The sequence below is a fragment of the Atractosteus spatula genome, chromosome 13, assembly GCF_055471065.1.
Source record: "Atractosteus spatula isolate fAtrSpa1 chromosome 13, fAtrSpa1.hap1, whole genome shotgun sequence".
Taxonomy (NCBI): domain Eukaryota; kingdom Metazoa; phylum Chordata; class Actinopteri; order Semionotiformes; family Lepisosteidae; genus Atractosteus; species Atractosteus spatula.
The window spans coordinates 36,579,722-36,601,847 of NC_142718.1; the positions used below are offsets into that span (position 1 = coordinate 36,579,722).

General features: G+C 51.9%; 1 protein-coding gene across 3 annotated transcripts; it reads right to left on the reverse strand.

The window, feature by feature from the left end:
* Window positions 1-7,187: 7,187 nt before the first annotated feature.
* Window positions 7,188-21,934, reverse strand: armc8 (armadillo repeat containing 8). 3 transcript variants are annotated; one of them, XM_088930077.1, is made up of 22 exons: window positions 21,605-21,934; window positions 17,964-18,040; window positions 17,627-17,698; window positions 15,953-16,095; window positions 15,533-15,630; window positions 15,201-15,293; window positions 14,678-14,758; window positions 14,492-14,567; window positions 14,214-14,304; window positions 13,613-13,673; window positions 13,072-13,272; window positions 12,591-12,686; window positions 11,935-12,017; window positions 11,593-11,674; window positions 11,277-11,363; window positions 10,575-10,667; window positions 10,001-10,150; window positions 9,504-9,599; window positions 9,088-9,183; window positions 8,761-8,833; window positions 8,351-8,444; window positions 7,188-8,212 (listed from the first exon to the last, which is right to left on the reverse strand). In XM_088930077.1, the coding sequence occupies exons 1-22, from the start codon at window positions 21,647-21,649 to the stop codon at window positions 8,179-8,181; spliced, it is 2,022 nt and encodes a 673-aa protein (XP_088786203.1). In that variant the 5' UTR covers window positions 21,650-21,934; the 3' UTR covers window positions 7,188-8,178. The 3 variants fall into 3 exon arrangements, with proteins under 3 accessions (XP_088786203.1, XP_088786206.1, XP_088786204.1); XM_088930080.1 differs by lacking the exon at window positions 21,605-21,934 and adding an exon at window positions 20,768-21,142; XM_088930078.1 differs by lacking the exon at window positions 14,678-14,758.
* Between the last annotated feature and the right edge of the window lie 192 nt (window positions 21,935-22,126).

Consider the following 22,126-nt stretch of genomic DNA (forward strand, 5'->3'; position numbering starts at 1 on the left):
AGCGCCGGACTGAGAGAGAAAGAGGGACCCCCTCGCTGTGCACATCCCACCCCCTCGGCCCCGCCCTGCTGCACCAGGGGCACCCCCGTTCCCTACATCGCTGCCACCCCTGCCTGTCTGCCGTGGGCACACCTGCGGGCACACAGGGTGCTCCAGCTCCCATCTTCCCCTGGGCCAGAGCGCGCGCTGGCGTCGGCACCCTGGGCACTGACAGACGCTATGGGCACGGCATGCCAGTGTAAACCAGTCGTCTGCGGGTACGAGAGACAGAGGGGAGGGACCCCCACCGGTTTTCAGCTGCTGCTTGCTCCCGTGCACAGGGCCTGACACAGACGCTCGTGGGCGGACCAGGACGAATTGACACCACCACAGGCGTGAGGACCCCCTCCAGGGGCGGAGTGGCAGTGGAACGGGTGGAACGGTGGCCGTGTCGAAGGGGTCTGCAGGCACGCAGGAGACGGGGTCTGCCGGCCTACTGCCATACCAGTGAAGCACACAGACCCCAGTCCCGTCTCCTAACTCTTCACACTTGAGCTTCACTTCCTTCTCCAACACGCGTTCGTGGCTCCCGAGCGCAGTGCTACCCCCTGTGTGCTCCTGGAAGACGGGGCCCTCTGTCCAGATGACCTGCTGTTCTTCATTACCCCCTTACCCCCATTGTGGCCCCTGTTCACCAGCTTGCAGGCGATGCTGGATTGGTCCAGTATGTAGCGTCCTGAACCCCGATCGAGGGGCCTCGAGCCCCAGCCTCGCCTGCTGATCTGCACTGCCAGCCCATCCTGGAACTGAGCCGCCCTGTCCCAGTCGCACTGTTGGGTGAGGGGGTCATGCTGAGGGGGGCAGGGCTGTGTTCCACAGAGAGAGGTGGGGGCACAGACACTTGGACACTCAGTGCAATGACCTCCAGCCCTGAGCCAGGCCAAGGGTCTGTTATTACTGCTATTCTATCAACACGTTCCATCCTTATACAAACTGTTCCTACTGCCGTAGCTGTTCTCATTAACTGAGCCAATCTAGTGTGTATGTATCTCATCGACGAACTGGTTACGTTCTGGACATGCCTGTTGGTGCTGGTAGTGTTCTCAAGTCCAGCAGGAGAAGCTGCCTGGCATTAAAATGTGAGGAGGGGGTGCAGGGAGCTCCCTGCCTCTTGTCAAGAGCTGCCTTTCCTTTCATGACCGTTTAGGGCAGGAGGTGAGGGAGCAGCACTGCATTCTGGGACGTCGAACACCAATCCCAGCTGACCTAGGCAGGCCAGCAGCTTTCTTCCTGTTCCTTTAAAATAATGAAAATCAAAGAGACACATTGAAGTCCAGTGTAGCCTATTTAAAGATGCTGGCATAACCGGCTTGCTAATTAATTGCTTAATTAATTGATAATCCAACTATAGTAATTTAACCCACAAGATGTACCAAAGACCTACACTGGATTAGAAGGAAAAGAGCCAGGTTTTTGGAAGTTTTGTGTGACTTTGAGGGTCCCGGATCACTGCCAGACTTGCCCCCCCACTAGACAAGCTACACAAGGTCAAGATTTCTGCCTTTTTGTTTTAAGACAAGAGCAGAAAGTGTCTGAGCCCCGCTGGTGCTGTTTGGAATTTCTGACAATCCTTCAGAACGGGCCCCCGCTGTTAGAGAGGGAGAACTCAGGCCTGGGTCTTCAAATACTGTGGGAAGATCCAGGAAACTCTATTATTGTTTTATGAAGGGGGATGTACTGTAAAATGGTAAGGCCTCTGTATGACTGACGCTCAGGACCTGGGTCGACCACAGGGAAATTACACGCAGGTGTATTTAGTCGTGAAGGTGGGGAGAGTTGTCTTCATACAAAGTGTTGTGGGTGTCTGGAACAATCTCCTGTACTCAGTCATGATCTGAAAGCTGTCAGTCTTCGAGAAACAAGAGTCACACCAATGTAACGCCAAATGGCCTCCTCTGATTTGTAGCCTTCCTCGAGTACTGACAGATGTCACCCCTGACTCAGGTTCAAAACAGTAGCTTAGCACGAGTGACTGTTTTTAATTGTCCAACTCTCCCCTGCCCTCAGTCCCACCCGCTGGCCTGCTCTTCCAGGATGGACTCTGGCTTGTCATGACCCTCAACAGGCTTTAGCTGCGAGCTGCGCTATTGTGAAAACGAGCTTATCCACACCCCTTCCTCACCTGTTAGCCCAGGGGTCGGGCTGAGGTCAAAGGGCACCCACAGGTCACATACATTGTAGGCCAATCAGAAGCATCTGAACAGAGGAGCATAGTATTGTCAAGACACCGGCGCACATTCCTACAGGCCGTGAAGACTTGACAGCGGTGAAACTGCTTGAAAATCCAGGGACTCAGAATCGTTTCTCTTTTTCCATGGATGAGATGCCAGTGTCGCGCGCCGGGTTTCACTGGAGCCCAAATTTTAGCCATCCTACCATCCGTGCCTTCTCTTTTACTTTATTCACAAAGTCATGTACAGACATAACGTGTTGCTCACACACATGCGTGTAGAATCATGAATCGAGAGAGAGGGGCCCCCTGAAGCCCCGTGGGAAAACGTGAAGGCTTTTTCATGGGACTGTCTTCGCGGTGGATTCCTTCAGCCGACTGTTCTGTTTCCCAGTTTTCCTTTGTTTAAACGAGAGTAAAGAAAACGCAAACATGATACCAAATGGACTGTAAAATAAATGCATGGGCATAAGGCGACTGACCGAGCAGCTGGGGAGAATGGGAAAACGAGTGTAGCCTGAGCCATCCCTGCTATGCAGCTCACAGCAGGCACAGGGCTGTGTCTGTTGAAGCTGGACGTGGCTCACTTGTCCTGCTCTGCTCCATGGCCTGGTTTCAGGATACAGCGGGAGAGAAGCATCGGTGTGGTTTCTCCAAGGCACGTGGGCATGAAGGTCGAGCAGCGTGGAGCAGAGTCGGGGCCAAGCAGAGCATAGGGAACGCGGGGGCTGAGATCTGTGCCCACCCCGCGCGTGTCCGAGAGGAGAGGGTCTTCCACGCCGACTGCCGCCCCAAACTGCCCGGTCCCGGGCCATCCTTGTTGGGATCTCTGTCTGTCCAGCACCGCAGGTGCCCATGTGGCACCGAGCCCCGGTAAACACACATGCTCGCCGAGCACGCTGTCACTGCGAGACGGAGAGCCCGACCCAAGCAGCCTCTCGGCCCGGAAACACTGAGCAGGCTTCTTCTTAATACAAAAATAAAAAGCAACACTCTCATTCCTAGGATTTCACATCTGATGGCACTATTCCCAGACTCGCTCGTGTGACGCTTTAATTTGCACATGTAATTGCTGATCAGGGTCACTGCAGCCTCTTGAGGAAGCCTGAGGAAAGAGCAGGAGACACTTCACAACAGCAGAGGCCAGCCCTGTGTACCCTGTGCTCTTCCTCGCTCAACAGAACCAATCACTGGCTAATTGAAGCACGCCCAGTGCTGTGTGCAGGGCTGCCTGCTAGGCGTGGCTCTGGGTTTCATTAGGGAACAGGCGGTGGAGATAGAGGCAGTGTTAAATGGTTTAGACACACGTCCTCCCCTGTCTCTGCTGCTCCTGGCCTTCTCAACTGAGGGAGCTGCCTGCGGCCCAGCAGACACGGTGTAGCTTGTACTGGCATGACAATAACTCTTCTGTGATCGGGGCTAGAGTTTTAAATTGACGTGGCTGTGCAGGGAGAGCATTAATCACTACGCCTCTAATAATCAAGAACCAGGCGGAATGCAGAGCCCCTGTACCGATCTGACAGTAAAGCACCGCTGTGCACGCACTTCTTCAGATCATGACATCAGGGGCAGCCTTGAGCCCCTCTTTCACTCAGCAGTACTGGTAATTGAGGGATCATTTATCTGCGAGCCCTGTCTGTGAGCGAGGGCTCTTGCCCAGAAGGCCAGGAGATCTAGACAGGCTGTTAACACAACAGGCCACAGCAGGGAACGCCGAATCTCAGGCCACCCAGCCTGTTCCCGTGCATCATTCAGGCAGCACCAGGTCTTTCGCAGGTACTTGGCCAATCAGGTGCTGGAAAACATCAGTGCTGACGGGCTCTATTCCAGCATTGGCCTTGGTTACTTCGCTGGGCCTTCAGGCAGTTGCTAACTGGAAAAGACCTGCTCTGAGCGCTACAGGACTCCACCCCCTCAAGGCCTGGAGCCGCCCCTTCGTGATTAACGCAAAAAAAAGGAGTTGACAAAACTGTGATGCGGCCGCGCTGTCAGTTATTAATTGATCCCTTTTACTGGGGTACACCAGCGCTGTTCCTGTGCACACCCCCACCTGCTGGTGCTCCCCTCCGAGAGCTGATCTGAACTCTTCGTTGAACTGACGAGGCGCTTGACTGGAGCCTTTTTTCTTTTTTTAGTGTTAGGTAACGTATGAGGAAAAGCTTCCTTAACAGTGAACGGTACTTAGGAACCGAGGAGCTTTAGAAGCTAAATTAAACTTCTTAACAGCTGGATTAAGTTTACTACAGGCTACCAGTGCAGCTGAGTCAGCATGAACTGCAGGAGGGGGTGGAAGTCCACAGACAGATTTGAGAATCTCTGCCACCGTTTATTGAACAATCTGATTGCTTTGCATGCTGGTGTGTAGCTCTTAAACTGCTAGCCCCTGTAATAACCAACCAGCAGCTGAAAAGGTGCCAATTAAGCAAAGTACATTTTCAAGTAAGGGATCAATTAAGTGCCATAGGGACAGTTTGGGAAGGAAAACAAGCCGTTACACCCGAATCCCATAAGCAGCCTGCAGTGACCAGCACAGCGCCCCACCCCCCCCCCTACTCTGGGCCTGGAGAGCCCCCCCGACCTCCCAGTGCTGGTCCGCTGGTTTTCAGTGCAGCCGACATGAACCCCTGCACTGTAGCAACGGGCTGCCTTGTCACAATCTTAGCAAGGTTTTTTTCCCCCAACATTGGAGACATTCCGTTGTTTCATAAATGCAAATCATTAAAAACGGCCGTCTCCCACCTTTAGGGATTGAAGACAGTGGAATGGTTCGAATGAAATCTATTGTTGAGTCCATTAAGGACTTGATTATTTTATTATTGTATGGGGAGTGGGAGACCCTGATCTGGGCTCACAGCAGCTGCAGTTCAGTAACCCAGAGCTGGGTAAGAGGGGACCGCGCTGGAGCCTGTAGCTCTCCTGGGCCAGGCCTCCGAGAGCCTCCTACACCAAAGCTCAAAGAGCCAGACTACCACCACAGCACAAAACAAGAAGCGTCTGGCTAGGGGGGCGAGCTGGTGGGGCTTGTCTGTGGTTTTTTTGTCGAAGGCGGAGGCTATTTTAAAACAAATTTTCAATGCCACTGCTTTGCAGTGGCTGCAGGCTGGGACTGGGAGGGGCTATACCTGCATGTCACAGCTTACTGCATGAGGAATGTGCCTGCTTCTTCTACTGGGGAGGGGAGGGAGGGACGGGGTGGGTAAAGATGTATTTATGTATTTTATTAACAGTTATGCAGTTTAAAAAAAATAAAACTTTTTTTATTTACCGAAAGCGATGCTGGAGCTCTTTTGTCTTAAATGTCTTTGCACATTTGCAAACGCACACCCCAGCCCTGTCGCCCAGAGAGGGCCGTCCGAGATGCAAACCTGCAGCACTGGTCAATTGAGGTAGGGGCCTGCAAAGTGTAGGAAAACATTCACGATGTGACGCTTACATTGCAGCAGCTAGGTCAACTGCTCCCCCTGCTTCCAGCACAGCGGTTTGAGGCTAGCTGCATCTTAATTACACTGATCCGATTTCCTATTGCTGCGGTTAAATTTAAGGTTTTCTTTGGAACGATGACTGAAAGACTAAGGCTGCCTGGGTCCATAGATCTTACCCTCCCTGTGGCTGCTGGCATCAGTGTGTGACTGCAGGTACTACTCCCAGCTGATTCACAGACGGGGACAGAGAGATGCTCATAATTTCACAGCCCCCAGCCCTTCCTTCTCCTCTACCACCTCTGCCCCTGCTGGTGCTGTCTAGCCCAGGCACTCACCGAGGGTCACAGCTGAAGTGCCCTAACCTTTCCTGGGCCCTGTACTCACCACACCTGCTGGAAAAAACTTTGCTTTTGGGGAAGGTGCCGAAATACTAGTTGAAAAGCAGTCAAAACCAGAGGCACGGTTTCAGGATATGGGTGTACACGGGACAGATCGCAAACCCCCTAAGTCTGCGCTAAACCGAGCAGCTGTAGCAGCCAGCAGTTCATCTTTCATTATCTTGACAACAGAGCGCAGGTCAGCTGAGCATGTTGCCAGTCTTTCTGCTACACAGAAAGAGAGGCAAAGTACAACCTCTTGTGATGTTCCTGGAAATTTCATACATCTATCATAAGTGCAATTGTATCTGTATTGCACTTTTTTGGGATCAAAGGATCCCAAAGCACTCAGGCAGAGAGGAAGACTCCTACACGCATCCCTAGAGGGCAGAACGCACCTGGGGTACAGTGCAGTCCATAAGGACAGTGACACCATTTTTGTTGTTTATGCTCTGTTTCATTTCAAATCCAATGTGCTGGAGTGTGATGACTATGAGGTTAAAATGGGAGGACTACAGTATGTATAAAAAGGGTTTATGGTTCACCCAATATAGAACGGAAATCCCCTTGAATTAAAGCTGACATTCTGCACTTTAACCTCATAGTCATTGTTTCATTTCAAATCCAATGTGCTGGAGTACAGAGCCAAAACAACAAAAATGGTGTCACTGTCCGAATACTTAGAGTGCACTGTACACGTGGCAGCTGTTCTGTTCAGGTGAAGGAGTGAGAAATGGCTTCAGTAGAGCTTTAGGAAGGCCAGACTGGAATTCAGCCATCTTCTCCAACGCCACAGCATGCCCAGTCACTATCCCGAGGCATTGCATTGGAAACTCTGGTCGAAAGGCAAAAGCGCCCCCTACTGGTCCACCAGCACCATGTGTTTTCCCTGAAGGTCTCTCATCGCCATACTGATCAGGTGCAGCCTTGACTGGCTTCTGAGATCGTGAAAGATCGGGCTATAAGATGGCTGCGCTACTCAGGCTTGATGGTCTTGTTATCCAATCTTGCAAACTGTTCTTCAGCAAGACCCTAAAGAAATGCTTGTGAACATTAATTCAGGCCTCCTAGCTCTCCTTCACCCGCCCCCACCCTGCAGATCCACACCTGTCCCCTTTCTTCATCCATCAGGGCTTTAAAAAACAAAACAAAACAAAACAAAGGACACACCACCAAGACTGTGTGCAAATCTGGACTTCATGTCTGCATATATTTCACAGAAAACATTCATTCTATTGGAGCTTCAAAAAGATTCAAATGGCAGGAGAAGGCTGCTTTAAAAAAAAAAACACAACAAAACAAAAGAGCTTCTCTGCCCCTGTGGTATAACCAGTCCTACTCAGTCACGGCCCCTCTGCCCAACAGCGGGCTTGCAGCCGGAGTCTGGGGCCCACGGGGGCCCCCGTTTCTGCAGCCGTGCCCTCTGGGTCTCTCTCCTCCTCCTCCCAGGAAACGCCAGAGGGGTCTTCACAGGACCCCCCTCCCAAAAAATACTTCACACACAAAGGAAAATGAAAAACAAACAAAAAAAAAATCAAAAAATATATATTTATATATTTTCGAGGTATGTGTCCACAAACAAAACACAAAAAAAATTAAGCAGTTGTTTTAAGTTGTTAAACTTCCTCTCTCACTTTACCAGAACCTCTTAAAATAAAATAAAATAAGAAAAACCATAATTACAATAAAAAAATTAAAACAGGGAGAAGATCCTCCCCACCCATCCTTCGCTTCTCAGTCCTCTCCAGATTGTCCCGAGCGCTGAGCTCAGTCTCCCCCTCGCTGTCCCGGCGCCCCTCACCCTCTCCCTCCTGCAGGAGGAGTCCACAGCACTAAGCCCTCCAGGCCCCCAGGGGGCGACTCTCTCTCCACGTCCTGCCTTTTCCTTCTCGGCTGTCTCTGCTCTCAAAGAGTACAGAACAATCTCCCGTTGAAAATGAAAGGAAAAAAACTGAGTCTCAGATCCCACCCTCCCTCGAGAACAGTGCCTTTCTGGAGCTGAGGGAGCATGGGCGGTTTTTATTGGGGGGGGGGAGGCAGGGAGGGGGGCCTCTTGCGCCGCAGCTCAAGGTGTCTTGTGCAAAAAAAAAACCGAGGGTGACCTCTCTGTGACCTCCCAGCGATCGCTGGTTGAGCAACTTCCGCCTCTTCCTGCGCTTTCCCCCCCGTGTCACGCCAGGTACTGCTGCATGGCCGTCTTCGCTCTGAGAGAGAAAGGGCACCATCAGCAACGCCCTCGCAACACGCCTGCGGGTCATGGGGCGACGACAGACACCGCGAGACCTTTGCGGTAGACTTACGACCGGGGGCGAGCGACCAATGGGGTGGAAGGCGGGACTGACCTGTCGCAGAGGTTGGGGTCAGAGGCCTGTGTGAGTTTGTGGAGGATGTCGACGATTCCCATCTCCCGGAGCTTGTCCTGCCGCTCTTGAGAGCCTAGAGGGGGGGGGGAGAGGGAGAGAGGGAGTGAGCCCCTCTTACAAACAGGTCAATTGACAATTCAGGGCAAGAGCCAGAGCAGGGAACGCGCTAGGATCAATCCTGGAGGAGGAAGAGGATTACACCACAGAACAGAAAGAACAGTCTGCCATCAACTCCCAAATCACAGTGACACAGTCTGCACACATGCTGAGAGGCAGAGGCAGAGGCAGAGGAGGAGGAGGAGGAGGAAGGGAGTGAGAAAGGTGACGGAGGAGTTAAACAGGGTTTGGCCCCTTCTGAACTGTTTGCACCCCCCCCGCACAGAACTCACCATCCTCCTCGTTCCAGATGAGGTTGGAGATGCAGAAGGTGGCAGCAAGTTGTAGTTTCACATTCGAGTGCCCCTGACAAAGAGAGAGAGTCAGGTTTGGACACACAGCGCAACCTTACTCCCGGCCCCACCAATCCACTCCATCGCACAGCTCTGCTACAACCAGCACCCTACTGGCTCAATTAGCATGCAGGATTAACGTAGCAATGGAAAAAGCTGGTTGTAACAAAAGTGCCACCCTGTGGCTCGCAGGCGTGTGGAATAAAATTCGGACTTGTACACGCCTGCGTGAACCCACACACGTGCACACACGCACTCGTCCAGTACCATGTAGTATTTGATTTTCTGCAGGATGTCGTCATTGGTCATGATGAGCTCCTTGGCCGTGTTTCCATCTGCTATATTGGCCAGGATGCACAGCGTCTGAGAAACATGATGGATATGCAACCACTTTACTCTAATTATAAAAGACTTTAGAAATACGCATGTAAGACTCTGATTGTATAGCAATCACAAAACAGCAGGCTCCTGTATGCATGCAGGACAAGGCAGTTCTAGTTTGTTCCTTTATTCCGAAGCAAATTTGCAGAGACTCGTAAAATGAAATGCACGCACACATACTTACTCCTCTATTTCATCAACTCGCACAAAAATGGACACCTCAGCTTGCAAAACCTGGGATGCATACAAGGTCTGATTTCTGTGGTGTAGTACAATGGACAGGCCCCGGGGCTCCATCTCACCTGCTCCTTGACCTCGATGCTGTGCTCACCCTCCAGGATGAGAGTCACCGCCTGCATGATCTGCTTCCCATGGGAGCTCATGATCTGATCAATGTGCTGCAGAGAGGCAAGACAGCGGTCAGAAACTTCTTTTTCCTTCCAATAAACTAAGTAGTCAATCCCACTTCATGGGATAAATAAATACAACCAGTTTTCTCATTATATCTTATATCTCAACCACCGTCAAAGCTACACACTTACTTGTGGGCGTCTCTTTATCCCTAGTCAGTCAGGGTTAAGTGAATGCATCAAAAAAAGTCAAGCATGCCAGTCGGTTATGTTTAAAGCAGTGTTGTTCAGTGATTACATCAAGGTGAGAAGGAGATAATAATCCTTTAACTGGAGAATAAACACTTATACAGCAGGGCATGAAGTCCAGAGCCCACAACCCCTCCTCCTTCCACTGCTGCTGTGGAGCCAGTCAGGGCGCCTGCCAGCGTCCCAGTGGGGGTACCGACCGGGCGCGTGGACAGCAGGTTCCTCAGCAGCCCCAACGTCTTCATCAGCACGTTGGCATCAGGGTCGGACAGCAGGCGGAACAGCTGCTCCGTGCCCAGCGCGCGCACGATCTCGCCCTTCACCTTCTGCTCCGCCTGGAACGCCATGTTCTGCAGGAGGCGGGAGGGAGAGAGGGACTTTTAGGAGGTGGGAGACGTGCAGATATACTCCATCCACATCTACAAAGTCCCAGAATGTCAGAATTCCTCCCACACAAAGGAATGCAATTCTTGAACAATCGAAAAGGGTAATCTTTAGTTATAAACAAACTGAATACATCTATAAACTTTAAGGAACTAAGCTCTGTGGCCCCTGCAATCGTTTACATTGGTGTACCTTGATATAACCATCTCCCTTAGAGGTATATCGATCCTTTAATTAGCAATTATAGAATCACAGATTACACCTAAATCGCATAATGGAGTGGACTGGAGGCTCAGCAAACTGAAAACAGCCCCCTTTGCTTGCAGCTGAATCACAGAAGTGAAATGCCATAAGTGAAGTAACCAGGGGGTTCAGAGAGCATGATCTCACCATCAGCGCCCAGATGCCATTGACCCTCAGCGCAGGGCTGTCACTCTGTGTGAGGCTGCACAGCAGCTCGATCACGCCTGACTCCAGGATCGGCTGCAGACACCAGAAACAGGGGTTAATGCAAGCACACACACACAGTAACCAGACCACCACTTGTACACTAATGCATTAACTGCAATAATGGGCAGAATTCACTGCAGAGTATCTTACACAGAATCAGTGTCCATTCTGTGGGAGGAAGGGTCTTATAAACAGCTAGGTTTAATAGAGATGCATAGTACAAACTCCAGTAATAAAACAGCAGGCACAAACCCAGCAGTATCTGATGGTATCTGGCCCATGCAAAAACCCAGTATCTATACCATGTCCACAGAAATAGTGTATAAACTCTTGATCGGTTTCATGGCCCTGAGAAATCTGCTGTAGAATTCTAGCCTGGGACCATTACTCCTGACCTGGCTTGAGTGCCTTTTAAACAGACACCTGCTGTATGCCAACATCTCAGAAGTAACTGCCTATTCCTGAAAATGGTATGTACAGCACTGTGCCATATTTTCTAGGATTCCAATACAGTTAGTAATGGTCACTCATAAACACCCACTCAAAGTAATAACAGAGTGACCAGAGCTGCACCCAGACTATAAAACTCCTCCGACTTGACTTCTGCCTAAAGCTTTCAGCTGCGCTGTGCCCCCCTCTCACCTCCTTGCTGGGGGAAAACTCTAGCAGCAGGTTGCATAGTGTGGAAGACGCCATGACTAGCACCTCATCTGGGGCGTTCTGCAGGAGCTGAGAGAAAAGGAGAAAGAGATGTCAGGGATATCCTGAGCTGCATGTAGCAGTAAGCCGTGCTGTTGCAACTACTCATAATCTGCAGCTGCGAGGCTCACAGTGGGGTCTCACCACGTCACTGCTTCGGTCCTGCTACAATCGGGCCGCTGCAAAGGTCAAAAATAGCTAAGAGTGCTTTCACCAGGTGTGGGAGCTTCCTCTGGCCAAGGCCACCCTACACACCCACCTTCATCAGAGGCTTCCACACCGCATGGTCATGGAAGCTTGTCCGGAGCTGCTGCACCGAGCGAGACAGGGAGTGCAGGCACCTGGCGGGGAGGGACAGAGGGATGAGAAGGAGAGAAGGTGGAAAAGGAAAGCTGCAGTGAAAGAGGAAGACATGAACAGAGAGCACTGCAAAAATATTTATTTCTTAATGGGGTGTTTGCCTTTGTGATAGATTCCTTGCCGCCGTTCCTCAGTTACACAATCTACAACTGTGGGCCATTGTCCCTGCTTCGGCATTAACTCAGATCTCCGCGGGCCCCCTAAAGTCACCTTTGGATGGGAGTTTGGAAGAGGGGCTTACCTGACCGCTGATAACCGCACCTTGATGCTGGACTCCGAGAGGCCGCTGACGATCCGGTCCATCATGTTCTCGGTCTCGGTGATCTGAGCGGGGGGGAAGCAGAGGGGTGAATAAGGTCACCCCGCAGCGAGGCTGAGCAGGGGGTGGTGAACGCAGTTCTGGGATCCCAAGCAGGGGGTTTGGGTTAACTAGGTCACCCCACAAGGAGACCAGGCTGGAGGAGAGGGGGTGAATTCAGTCACCCCTCTGGGAGCCCAAGCAGAGTGTTTGGCGAACAAGGTCACCCCGCAAGGAGACCAAGCTGGGGAAGAGGGGGTTAATAAGGTCACCCCGCAGTGAGGCCGAGCAGGAGGGTGTGAATGCAATCATCCCACAAGGAGACCAAGCTGGGGAAGAGGGGGTTAATAAGTTCACCCAGCAGAGAGACCGAGCAGGGTGGGGTGAATAACGTCACTCCAAAGGGAGCCCAAGCAGGGGGGTGAACACAGATAAAAACACCTCACCAAGAGACAGTGGAGAACTTGGCTTGAACAGCACAACAGGATGTATAAATCCATAAATCTAGAGAAGTCCTGGACTGAGGAGGCCCAAACTAACTGTTGGACTTTTATTGCGTGCCCGTCACGCGTCTAGCCCCCTCCTCCTGTCCTACTCACCTTCTTGCGGATGTCCTCGTCGTTGGCGCCCAGGGAGGCGTAGAGCTTGAAAGCCGCCTGGCGCAGCTCGTGGGCGTGCTTCAGGTCATGGTCCAGCTGGGGAGAAACACACAAATAAGAAATAATCCAGAGGTCCCCAGCCCTGGTGTGAGGGACCCTGGTGTCTTCAGGTTTTCCTTCCAGCTCTGCTATTAATGACACCCTAAACTGAGCTTCTGATTTAGAAATGTGACATTTTGTCTTGCCAAGGAGAATTACTAGATTAAGATTTGAGTTTACAGTAAAATATTAAATGTGCAGTAACTTGAAATGTTTAGCTTTTTAGAAAACCCACAAAAATGTGACTCTGGGCACCCAGGCTGTTATGAGCTTCCTGCACAGAGTCTATCAAACTGCTTCTAACCCCAACAATAGTGCGGCGCTTGCAGGCACAGCATCACACGGTAATCCTCACAATGGACCCCGCCCCTTCCTCCCTCACCCGTTTGATGTCCGCGATGGCACTAGCAGAGCTGGGGTATTTGAAATAATCAGCCAGCATGGTAATCAAGTGGTCGGTGATGCTGGCAACTCGCTGAAGCTCCACGTCGGGCTCGATGAGGTAGGCCAGCGTCTCGGCGCCCTCAACTCGTTCCTCCAGCAATCTCTCTTTACTGCACATCCGCACCAGACACGGCAGGGTCTAGGCGCGGGAGAGCAACAGGTTATCACCCAATCACACACGCTGACGCATGCCTGCACGCACGCACGCACGCACGCACGCACGCACGCACGCACGCACGCACGCACGCACGCGCCACGTGCCACGTGCCACGTGCCACGTGCCACGTGCCACGTACCACGTACCACGTACCACAAACACTCCACCATGACAACTGGGAAGCTGATGCATACACACACTCCACACTCCTCACAGAAGATCTGCTCCAGGCCAGCCCGGGGCGTGGACGGGCCAGTCAGACACACAGACGGACACGCTCACACACTTCCACCTCCCAGTTTATAAAGGGGGCCATGCCCACCTTCAACACGATGCAGCTGTCGTCTGTTCTGATGGCTCCTGCTCTGCACATGTACGTTAGGCTGTGGGAGACAGGGGACAGGGGCAGGAGAATCATTATTTATACAGGAAGACAGTAACACACAGGGGTTGCATCAGAAATCCAGCGGCCGCAGCCTATTGCCAATGTTCTTCTCCCTTTCCTCTCCAGGTGAAGCAGACCTGTAAACAGCGCCGCCTTCTTTAAGAGGCTTCCAATACTGCACTAAAGGATCAAGCTCTATCACCGCAGAGGCCAATCCTGACTTGCCTGCAGGGCTACTTCCTTCACAGAAAGACACGCTGTAGGTGCAGTAAGACGGCTGACATACTGATCCCCGAAAAGAACTGGGGACACCCCTTCTCCGCACAGTGGAGGACAAGAGATGACCTCCTACTGCTACAAATCCCTGTAGGGCCTCCTAGCCGGCTCCCAGCCTCTGCGAGCTGAGTAACCCCAAAGGCAGGGCGCCAGAGACCATTTTGTGCCAGAGCTCGGCAAGCAAGACAAAACACGGACAGCAGTCTCTGTGAAACAAGAGAAGAGCGAGGAAAGGCACACATGGCGACTCTGAGCCACTCACCATTTGGCAGCTGTGAGCTGCATTTCGATGGGTTTGTCCCTTTGCATCATTCTGACAAATACCTGAGAGAGCAGCTCCCCGTCAACGAGCACTGCAATAACGAGAGAGCGCATTACAGCCGTGTACATCGCACATACGGGTTCATCCTCACAGCAGAGCAGATTCTCAGAACTGAGGGATTGTTCGTTGTGAGGGTAAAAAGAGAGAAAGTCATAGAAAAAACAAAGAGATCGAAATTAAAAACAGATGTACAGAGAGGAAGAAGCACCTGCACTCACCATTCACCAGAGTCATGGAGACCTGAGAGTTCTCGTAGGCCAGAACTGAGAAGCACTTTAGTGCCTGCATCCGTACCTGAGCAGCAGAGGGAGAGAAAGAAAGAGGGGGATGAGACGTCACACAGACGGACAGCGAGGCAGAGCCAGCGAGGGACCTGGGGGTGAACCCCAGGGCAGGCATCTCACCTTGTAGGACGAGGAGATAAGAAGGTGAGCGATGTTCTGGATGGCGCCATGGTTATACAAAATTGTTTGATGCTCAGGGGTCTGGAAGATGTCAGACAATTTGATAAATAGAGAGCCAACTTTTTAATAAGTTGGCATACTGAATGTTCTAATCTACGCAATAGATGCAGATGATCAGCAGATCTCTTTATAATGAATAAGCTCAGTGCTGATTGGTTCATTAGCCTCATTGTAATAAAAGACAGACTAACCGGTTGGCTTAAAATTCTTATAATAGGCTCTCTGTTGTCTTCCACATGCTAGTCAATTAATCTGTTATATACTAGTCACTATACAGTAAATCTCTTAAGAGACTGCACTCCACATGAATATAAGGTGCTGTAAAATACAAAGGAACTGATCGTTATCCAAAGCTGCTGTTCTATATGCACAAAGGCACAGAAGAGGCTTCGAAATGCGTGCATCGCAGATGGAGCCAGCCACGATCTCGCCTGTAAAGACAGCCGCCCCCTGGCCCCCGGACCTTGCAGCAGTGAGAGAAGATCTGCGTGATGTACTCCTGCGTCCGCTGCGACCGGCTCAGCAGCGACATGAGGTGCGGGATCACAGTGGAGTCCTACAGGAAGACAGACACACGGGGCGGGTGGGGGCGTGAGGGCGGACCTTCCTGGACTTTCACTGGGAACAATCAGATCACTGTCGTTCCCTCAGCATGGAACAGCTGATTCAGTTCAGTCCGCAATAGCTCTCAAGACAGCACAAGACCAGGTCACGGGCTGGACCAGCGTGCGCGGGCCGGCCGAGGCGAGTGCACCCCCCCCCCCCCCAGCGCGTGCTGCGGGCGCGAGGACCCACCGTGTAGAGCAGCTGCACGGGTGTGATGGGGCTGATGAAGACGGTGCGCAGGCAGCGCAGGCACGCCTCGACGAAGGGCAGGTCCTGGCAGAGCAGCCCTGCGGGGAAGGGAGAGTCGAGCGGCTCAGCACAGCGCAGCACAGAGGGACGCGACACCAGGCCCGGGTCCCAGCCTAACCCCCTTACTGTCTCATCACTCCTGCAGCTACAACTCCACTACAGGCATGGAGGCAGGGATGGAGGCGGGGATGGACCTGGCTGGAAGAGAGGAGGCCGCCCAGCCCTGCTCTCAACTCGCACGCATGGGCTCTTTACCCTTCCCTCTCGTGCTCTTCAACCCTCCATCTCCCCCTGGGTGCGGCCACCCCCCACCCCTCCCCTCCCCTCCCCTGCCGCCCAGGGCAGGCCGCGGCGCTGTACCTTGGAGCAGGGCAGGGATGATGTGGCAGTCGACGAGCGACTTGACGTTGTTGTCGGTGCCCATGGCCAGGCTGCCCAGCACCACGGCGCACTCGGCGCGCAAGGCCGTGCTCGAGGAAGGCTGCTGGAGCAGGTAGAGCAACCTGAGAGAGACGGGGAGACGACAAGGTTCTGGAGCAGGGGCCCCGGACAGCCCAGACAGCACTCCAAGGGGAGCAGATGCGCCGAGAGAGCTACAGTTCTCACATCACCCCCTTCCTCCTGTGCACTGGACTTATAACGTGAAATCTGATCCAAATCAATGTGTATAAAACAACTGAGGGGAAAAAAACTGAACGCTCTTAACCTCACAGTAAAGGGAGAAAGACCATTAGCAAAATTTACAAAGAGCTTAATAATTATACTTCCTTTCTCAAGCCTATCACTGCATACAACAACTTGTGGGAGTGCAGTCCTAGCTCAGCGGGGCATGTGCACGATTATTATACAGGGGGCAAGGCTCTCAACCTCCACATCAACGCACACAAACACAATGAGCAACAGCTTCTTGCCGTTACAGAGGTTAACATGACCCCATGCTGCCTGGGCCTCAAACTCCACACCCACAGGACCACAGCTGGGCTTTGTCCCGCTGGGGTCCTGGTTACACAGCTGGTACAGTTTACTAAACCCTGAGGGGTTTTGCAGGTAAAGCTATCTATAATCAAATTAATGTTTGGAGTTGACCAAAAGATACATCTTATATATGCATATTTGTATTTGTTCTAATGTGCTCTTTGTATTTAAATAAAGAAATCCTAGATGTGCCTTAACTAAGAAAATAATTAGTTTAACTGACAGCTCAGGCCTCCCAGGAAGAGAGTCTGAGAGTCCTGCTACACAGCGTGGCTCGATGAGGCCAAGGGGCTTGAGGACAGTGATAAACACAGACAGGCTGGTCAGCTGTGATTGACGGGGTCTGGCCCAGCTCACAGACCACGCTCCAGCAGCCTGCAGGACACACCCCGTGTGCTCAGCACTTCAGCTGCTGCAGCGATGGGGACAGGGGCACATGTTTACCTAGCCCAAAGCGTCCATCAGCTCTTTCCTGCAGCACACTGGGGAGAAAGCCTACCTAGTTCAAATCCGCTAGCCTGGTGCACTTCGGAACATCACTCTGTACGCGGAGGAGGAATACTGTACATAACACAATCACCGACAAAAATAATACACTGACAACAGGAGCTGAAGAAGTTTTGCTACAGAAGACCCAATTCATCTCTTCACACTAAAAAGGACAAATACTGCTCAGGGATTCTGACGTATTATTCACAAAAAAAACAGGCAGTACAGGGTACAGAGATTATACAGGCAACAGGGTAGAGAGAACTCTACCACAATTAGAACAACTTTCTTAGTTTCATTAAAAAACCAACAAAGGGTGCACAAGATGTACAGAGGAAACCCTATGCTAAGGTGTTGCAAGTGTGAAAAGACTACAAGCAGGTCTTTTTACAGAGTTAATCATAAACCCATCATACTGACACTTTCTTCAGTTGTGTTGGATGTCTCTTTATGCATGATTAAAAAAATGGACTTAGTACAGCTGTGCACTTTTTTTTTTCCCTGGACAGAACGGAACCAAGAGGCAGGGGGAGAAAGACCGACTGAGCACGACGAGGAGGGTTAGGGTACCTGGGCACGGCTCCCAGGACGATCAGGTTGGCTTTCTGCTTGTTGTTTCCGATGACGGCGTTCTTCATGTCACTGCAAACACACAGAGCGCATGGGAAAAGGCAGCCTCACTGAGTTCATAAGAACTGCGTCCCCTCTGTCTGTCAGCCAGGACATGACAAAGTTGCGCTTTAAAAATAAACACAGCAGCATAATAAAGGACATGCAAGTGATACCCTTCTGCAAGTCTGAGCAGAGCAGGGCCCGAGATAAAAATAAGAGTGTGCTGTGCTTAAGCACCATGAGATCAGCGTGCTCACACACACACACACAGACACACACAGGGCGAGGTACTCACATGACTCCCTGCAGCACTTTCTGTGGGTCAGGGTCGAACAGTCTGTCCACATAATGGCGACTGGTGGCTGTGACCTCCTGCATCAGGGTAACATGCGGACACAAACAAGGAGTCAGTTTCATTCCAGCCCACACACAGGCCAGTCCCGTCCGCTCCAGTCAGCTCCTTGGCCAGTCCGACTGCAAACCAGAGAGGTGTCAGATTTCCACCTCATTCCCAGAACTGAGGGACCACAGGTGATCCGACCTGCTTGCAGCTAAGAAAAAAAAGCTCCAGACGTTTTCCCACTGACATGCAAAGACTTCCATCTTTAAATGAGTCTAGAGATCTTTCAAAAACATCCCATAAACGGGGCACTGGGAAACCTCTGCCCCCCACCCACCCACTTTTTAAGTCACCCCAGTTGTAAAATGGTTATGGGCAGCTTGGGCAAGCTGTAAAGAGAATGTAGAAGACTACAGCAAAAGATCATGGCTACTGGCATGAACGTAAACAGCAAGTCAACTCCCTGGATAACACAGCTTTTGGTACTGAGGTGAAGAAATTACCCGTCAGCTGCTTATTAAGAGGAGGGACGTTTCATGGAGCCCATTAGATGATCTGACCAACTGCCCTTTACAGCCACAGTTGAACCACTACAGCCACTGGTGCTGTGTATCTTATCAGGACACGCAGGTCCGCCGACTACAGCATGCAGCGCCAGCATTAACGAGTCATATGGGGTCTTACAAAGTGGGATTCCTTAAGGATCAACCCCTATCAGATTTTTCAAAGCTTTAACACATCTGCGCACAGAGACAAGTGAGTTAAAAAAACAACTGCTTATAGAAGACTGCACTGCTCAGAAAACCAGGCAGGGATTCGATTGCTCTGTGGCAAAGCCTTCCTACCATCCCTGCTGCACCGACACGGACAGCTCACTCGCCAGAGCCTGAAAGCTGACAGAATCACAGCTTGACCTAACCCAGGTGGGGTGCGGCCATCATGCCTGCCCTGTCAAGCCCCATTTATTCAGGATGCATCAAATCACCACAGTGAGGCTGCACTCTAGCCAAGCCTTAAAGTCTTAGGAGGAGATCATGACTTGATTACAGATCCCATGATGAGAAACAGAAAATACTACCGAGTCAAAGTACAACATGGCAACACGGCAGACCTTTACCCCAGAACTGGCTACGCCTTAACATGAAGCTTTCTGCAAACTAAGCAACAAGGGATTAAACCAAAGGGTAGCCTTACATATTCCAAGTCCCACTATAGCGCAGGAGCCAACCACGTGCTGTCAACTAAACAGGAATTCCAGCTAAAACACCAGCTCGGTTACAACCACTGCCTCAAAAATGCGCTCTGGCGCTACAGAGAGGGTTTCAACACACTGCCGCGCTTAACAGAGAGCGGCCGCTGCAAGAGCACAGAGCACCCCGGGACACTCTCAGGGAGCTTGGCTGGAGCACCCCAACAAAGCACAGCAGTGTGCTCAGCTGTATGCACCTGTCCCTTACTGGGCTCGGCAGCCCTGCTCGCACCCGGGGTCAGCTGACTCCACGCTGAAGGGCAGAAAGACCGAGGGAAGCTCACGGCGTCTCGTCTCCTCGGAGGCTCGAGTCTCATGGAGACGTTCACCGGGAGCGAACGCCAGCGGCCGTCCAGGAGCAGGGCGGCCTGCTCTCGTTTCCACTGTGGATAACGAGGAGCTGCCCCGGGAATCCCAGTGGAGGAGAAATGAGGGCGGACCCCCGACTGCTCACAGTTAAACACACGGCCACTCTCATAAAGCTGACGTTGCAGGCAACAGCTGGGACATGTACACAAAGCACAATCACTCATCTCATGCCAAATATATATATATTTTCTTTCCATTTTCAAAGACGTTTTTAAACTCCTGCGAGCACCTTCTACGCTCCGTTATCAATCCTGCTCCACCGGCCCCTCAGACAAAGCAGCGCGCACAAGCTTTCCCACCCAGCGCTCGGTGAGCAAAGAGTGACGACTGAAACCGCTACCATCACCCGTTATCAGGCTCCGCAACGTGCAAAGCTGCTCACAGGATTATAGCTCCGATGCCGGTGGGGGGCAAAGTCCCAGCCACGGATCACACAACTTGCCAACTGAAACGAGACTGGTTCGAGTTCCTGTATGAGGCCTCTTTGTCAAATTTGTCTTCAGCTCTTAAAAAGCTGTAATTGTCCTGAACGCTGTTGGAATTTGGGTTTCAGGACTGCATGAGCTGAACCAGGACCAAGTGGACTTCAGCAGAAGAAAAAACACTGACTGACTGTCTGTCTGTCCGTCCGACTATCATCAAGTGATCAACTATTAAGAGTTTAATCAGAAATAAATGAGCAATGTATTAGTTAGCCCATCGGGATCGGACTGCTGAGGTTGCGCTTGTGTAGCTGGTGGCGTCCGGAACCCAGGAGAGTGCCGGAAAACAAAACTAATCCAGCAAGCGCAACAGTTTAGCACTGGTGATGAAAGGCCCAGCTGGATCAAAAACCAGCAGACCAGCGAGGCACTCCAGTACTAGGACCGGGACCCACAGCAGAGCAGAGCGGTCACCGTCCCTCACAGCGAGGCCGGCCAGCCCCGCCACTTGACCTTCCTCTCGCTCGGCAGCTGCCCGGCCCGGCGACTTCACCTGCGCCGGCTCGGGAAAACCTGTTAGCGACACTAACGCTGAGCGTGCTCGGGTGATTGATCTTCAATAGTTCATGTTGATTATTTCAGCAAGATCGCCGATGATCAAAAAGCACACAAACAAACTTTGCTCTCGCTCAGAACGAGCTGTTATAAATAATAACTACCGGCGTTCAGTCGTCGCCGCTGTGAAAACGGTAACAACTGTACCGCCCCCAGCAGAGTCCGCTTCGGTGTTTTGACTCCGCTCGATCGCTGCTCCTCCGCAATAACGATCTTTTACAACACACGCTCCAGCAATCGCCAGCAGGACTACAGCCCGACTCCTGAACACACTTGGCAAAGGCAGTCGGCGCTAGACCGCTCTTTCTCACGTCCGTTCAGACCGGTACCTGTACCGGTGCCGGCTGCATGGCTGCGCAGGTGTTTCACGCTGACCGGTGTCCCGCCTGCTCCAGTCTCCACGGTCGTTCAGATTCAGACTTTTTGAAATGAAAGTTCCCCAAACAGCGGGAAAAATCCATCAGGTCCAAGTGCTGGGCTCGCACAGCGCCTGGACCCCGACTCCCGATCCGCTCCAGACTTGTCAAAAAGTGGGCGTCACCCGTTTCAGCCTCCTGCCTAGACACTATTGACACACCGCAGGAGACGGAGACATGGCCAAGAGACAGCAACTCTATCTGTACAGCAGGCGGTTGGAGCACAAGTTCCGTTTGTTTCTGACTGGCATCACCTATGCACATAAAACACCCCTCAAGCTTCATCCACGAAAGGCACAGCACTCGGGTTGGTGGCGGAGGATCATGACAGACATGACCGACCTGTTTTGGACCTCATAAATAACCACGATAAACGCACCCCCCCTCCCCTCCCCGGTACCCAGGTCTAACTGTAACTGTGGCCCCCGGCTCACACCGACGGAGGCGGCCGGAGGACGGCTCGGTCCGGCTGCTCCCAGCTGGCGGGCCGCGGTTCTAGAGAGAGTGGCGGAGGGTAAGACTCACGGACAGCACGCTGATACGGAGAGGGGCCTCCAGCAGGCACGCCATATCTCTTCCCCCTGACGAGCGCCCCAACCGGAGCAGCACTTTCCACACGCTGGGCCTCCCGGAAAAAAAAGCGCTTCCAGTTCAGGGCGAGGGTAGGGGGGAGTACGCAGGGGGCAGAAAGGGGGTTAACTACCCGTCGAGACCATGTCTCGGGTCCCCGTTTTTTTAAAATCGAAAACCCTCCCTGCTCGTTGCGATTATCGAAAGTTAAATTGTAGATTAAGGAGGAATTAGTTTGTGGTTTTTTTTAAGAGAAGCGCAGTTGACTTTGCGTTTCGCTTTGTCGGATTCCACACTGCGGAGTCCCGAACTAGTTAATCAGCGAGAAATCCCAAATCAAGGTCAGAGAGATGAGAACAGGTATTTATTTCGAAGAAAAATACCGATTTACTAATTGATTAATTTCACGTTTTTTAATTCTTACAAGCGTTGTTAATACCAATTTGTTTCTTTGACATAAATGGTTAGTGTGTTCTC

What these genes read in the sequence shown, in the direction of transcription:
- armc8 (XM_088930077.1), bottom strand. Translation starts at nt 21,649, where the DNA reads ATGGCGTGCCTGCTGGAGGCCCCTCTCCGTATCAGCGTGCTGTCC. An exon ending in AAAGTGCTGCAGGGAGTCAT is followed by an intron (nt 17,699 to 17,963) that starts GTGAGTACCTCG and finishes GTGTGTTTGCAG; the next exon opens with TGACATGAAGAACGCCGTCA. An exon ending in CAGCTCACAGCTGCCAAATG is followed by an intron (nt 13,674 to 14,213) that starts GTGAGTGGCTCA and finishes TGTCTCCCACAG; the next exon opens with CCTAACGTACATGTGCAGAG.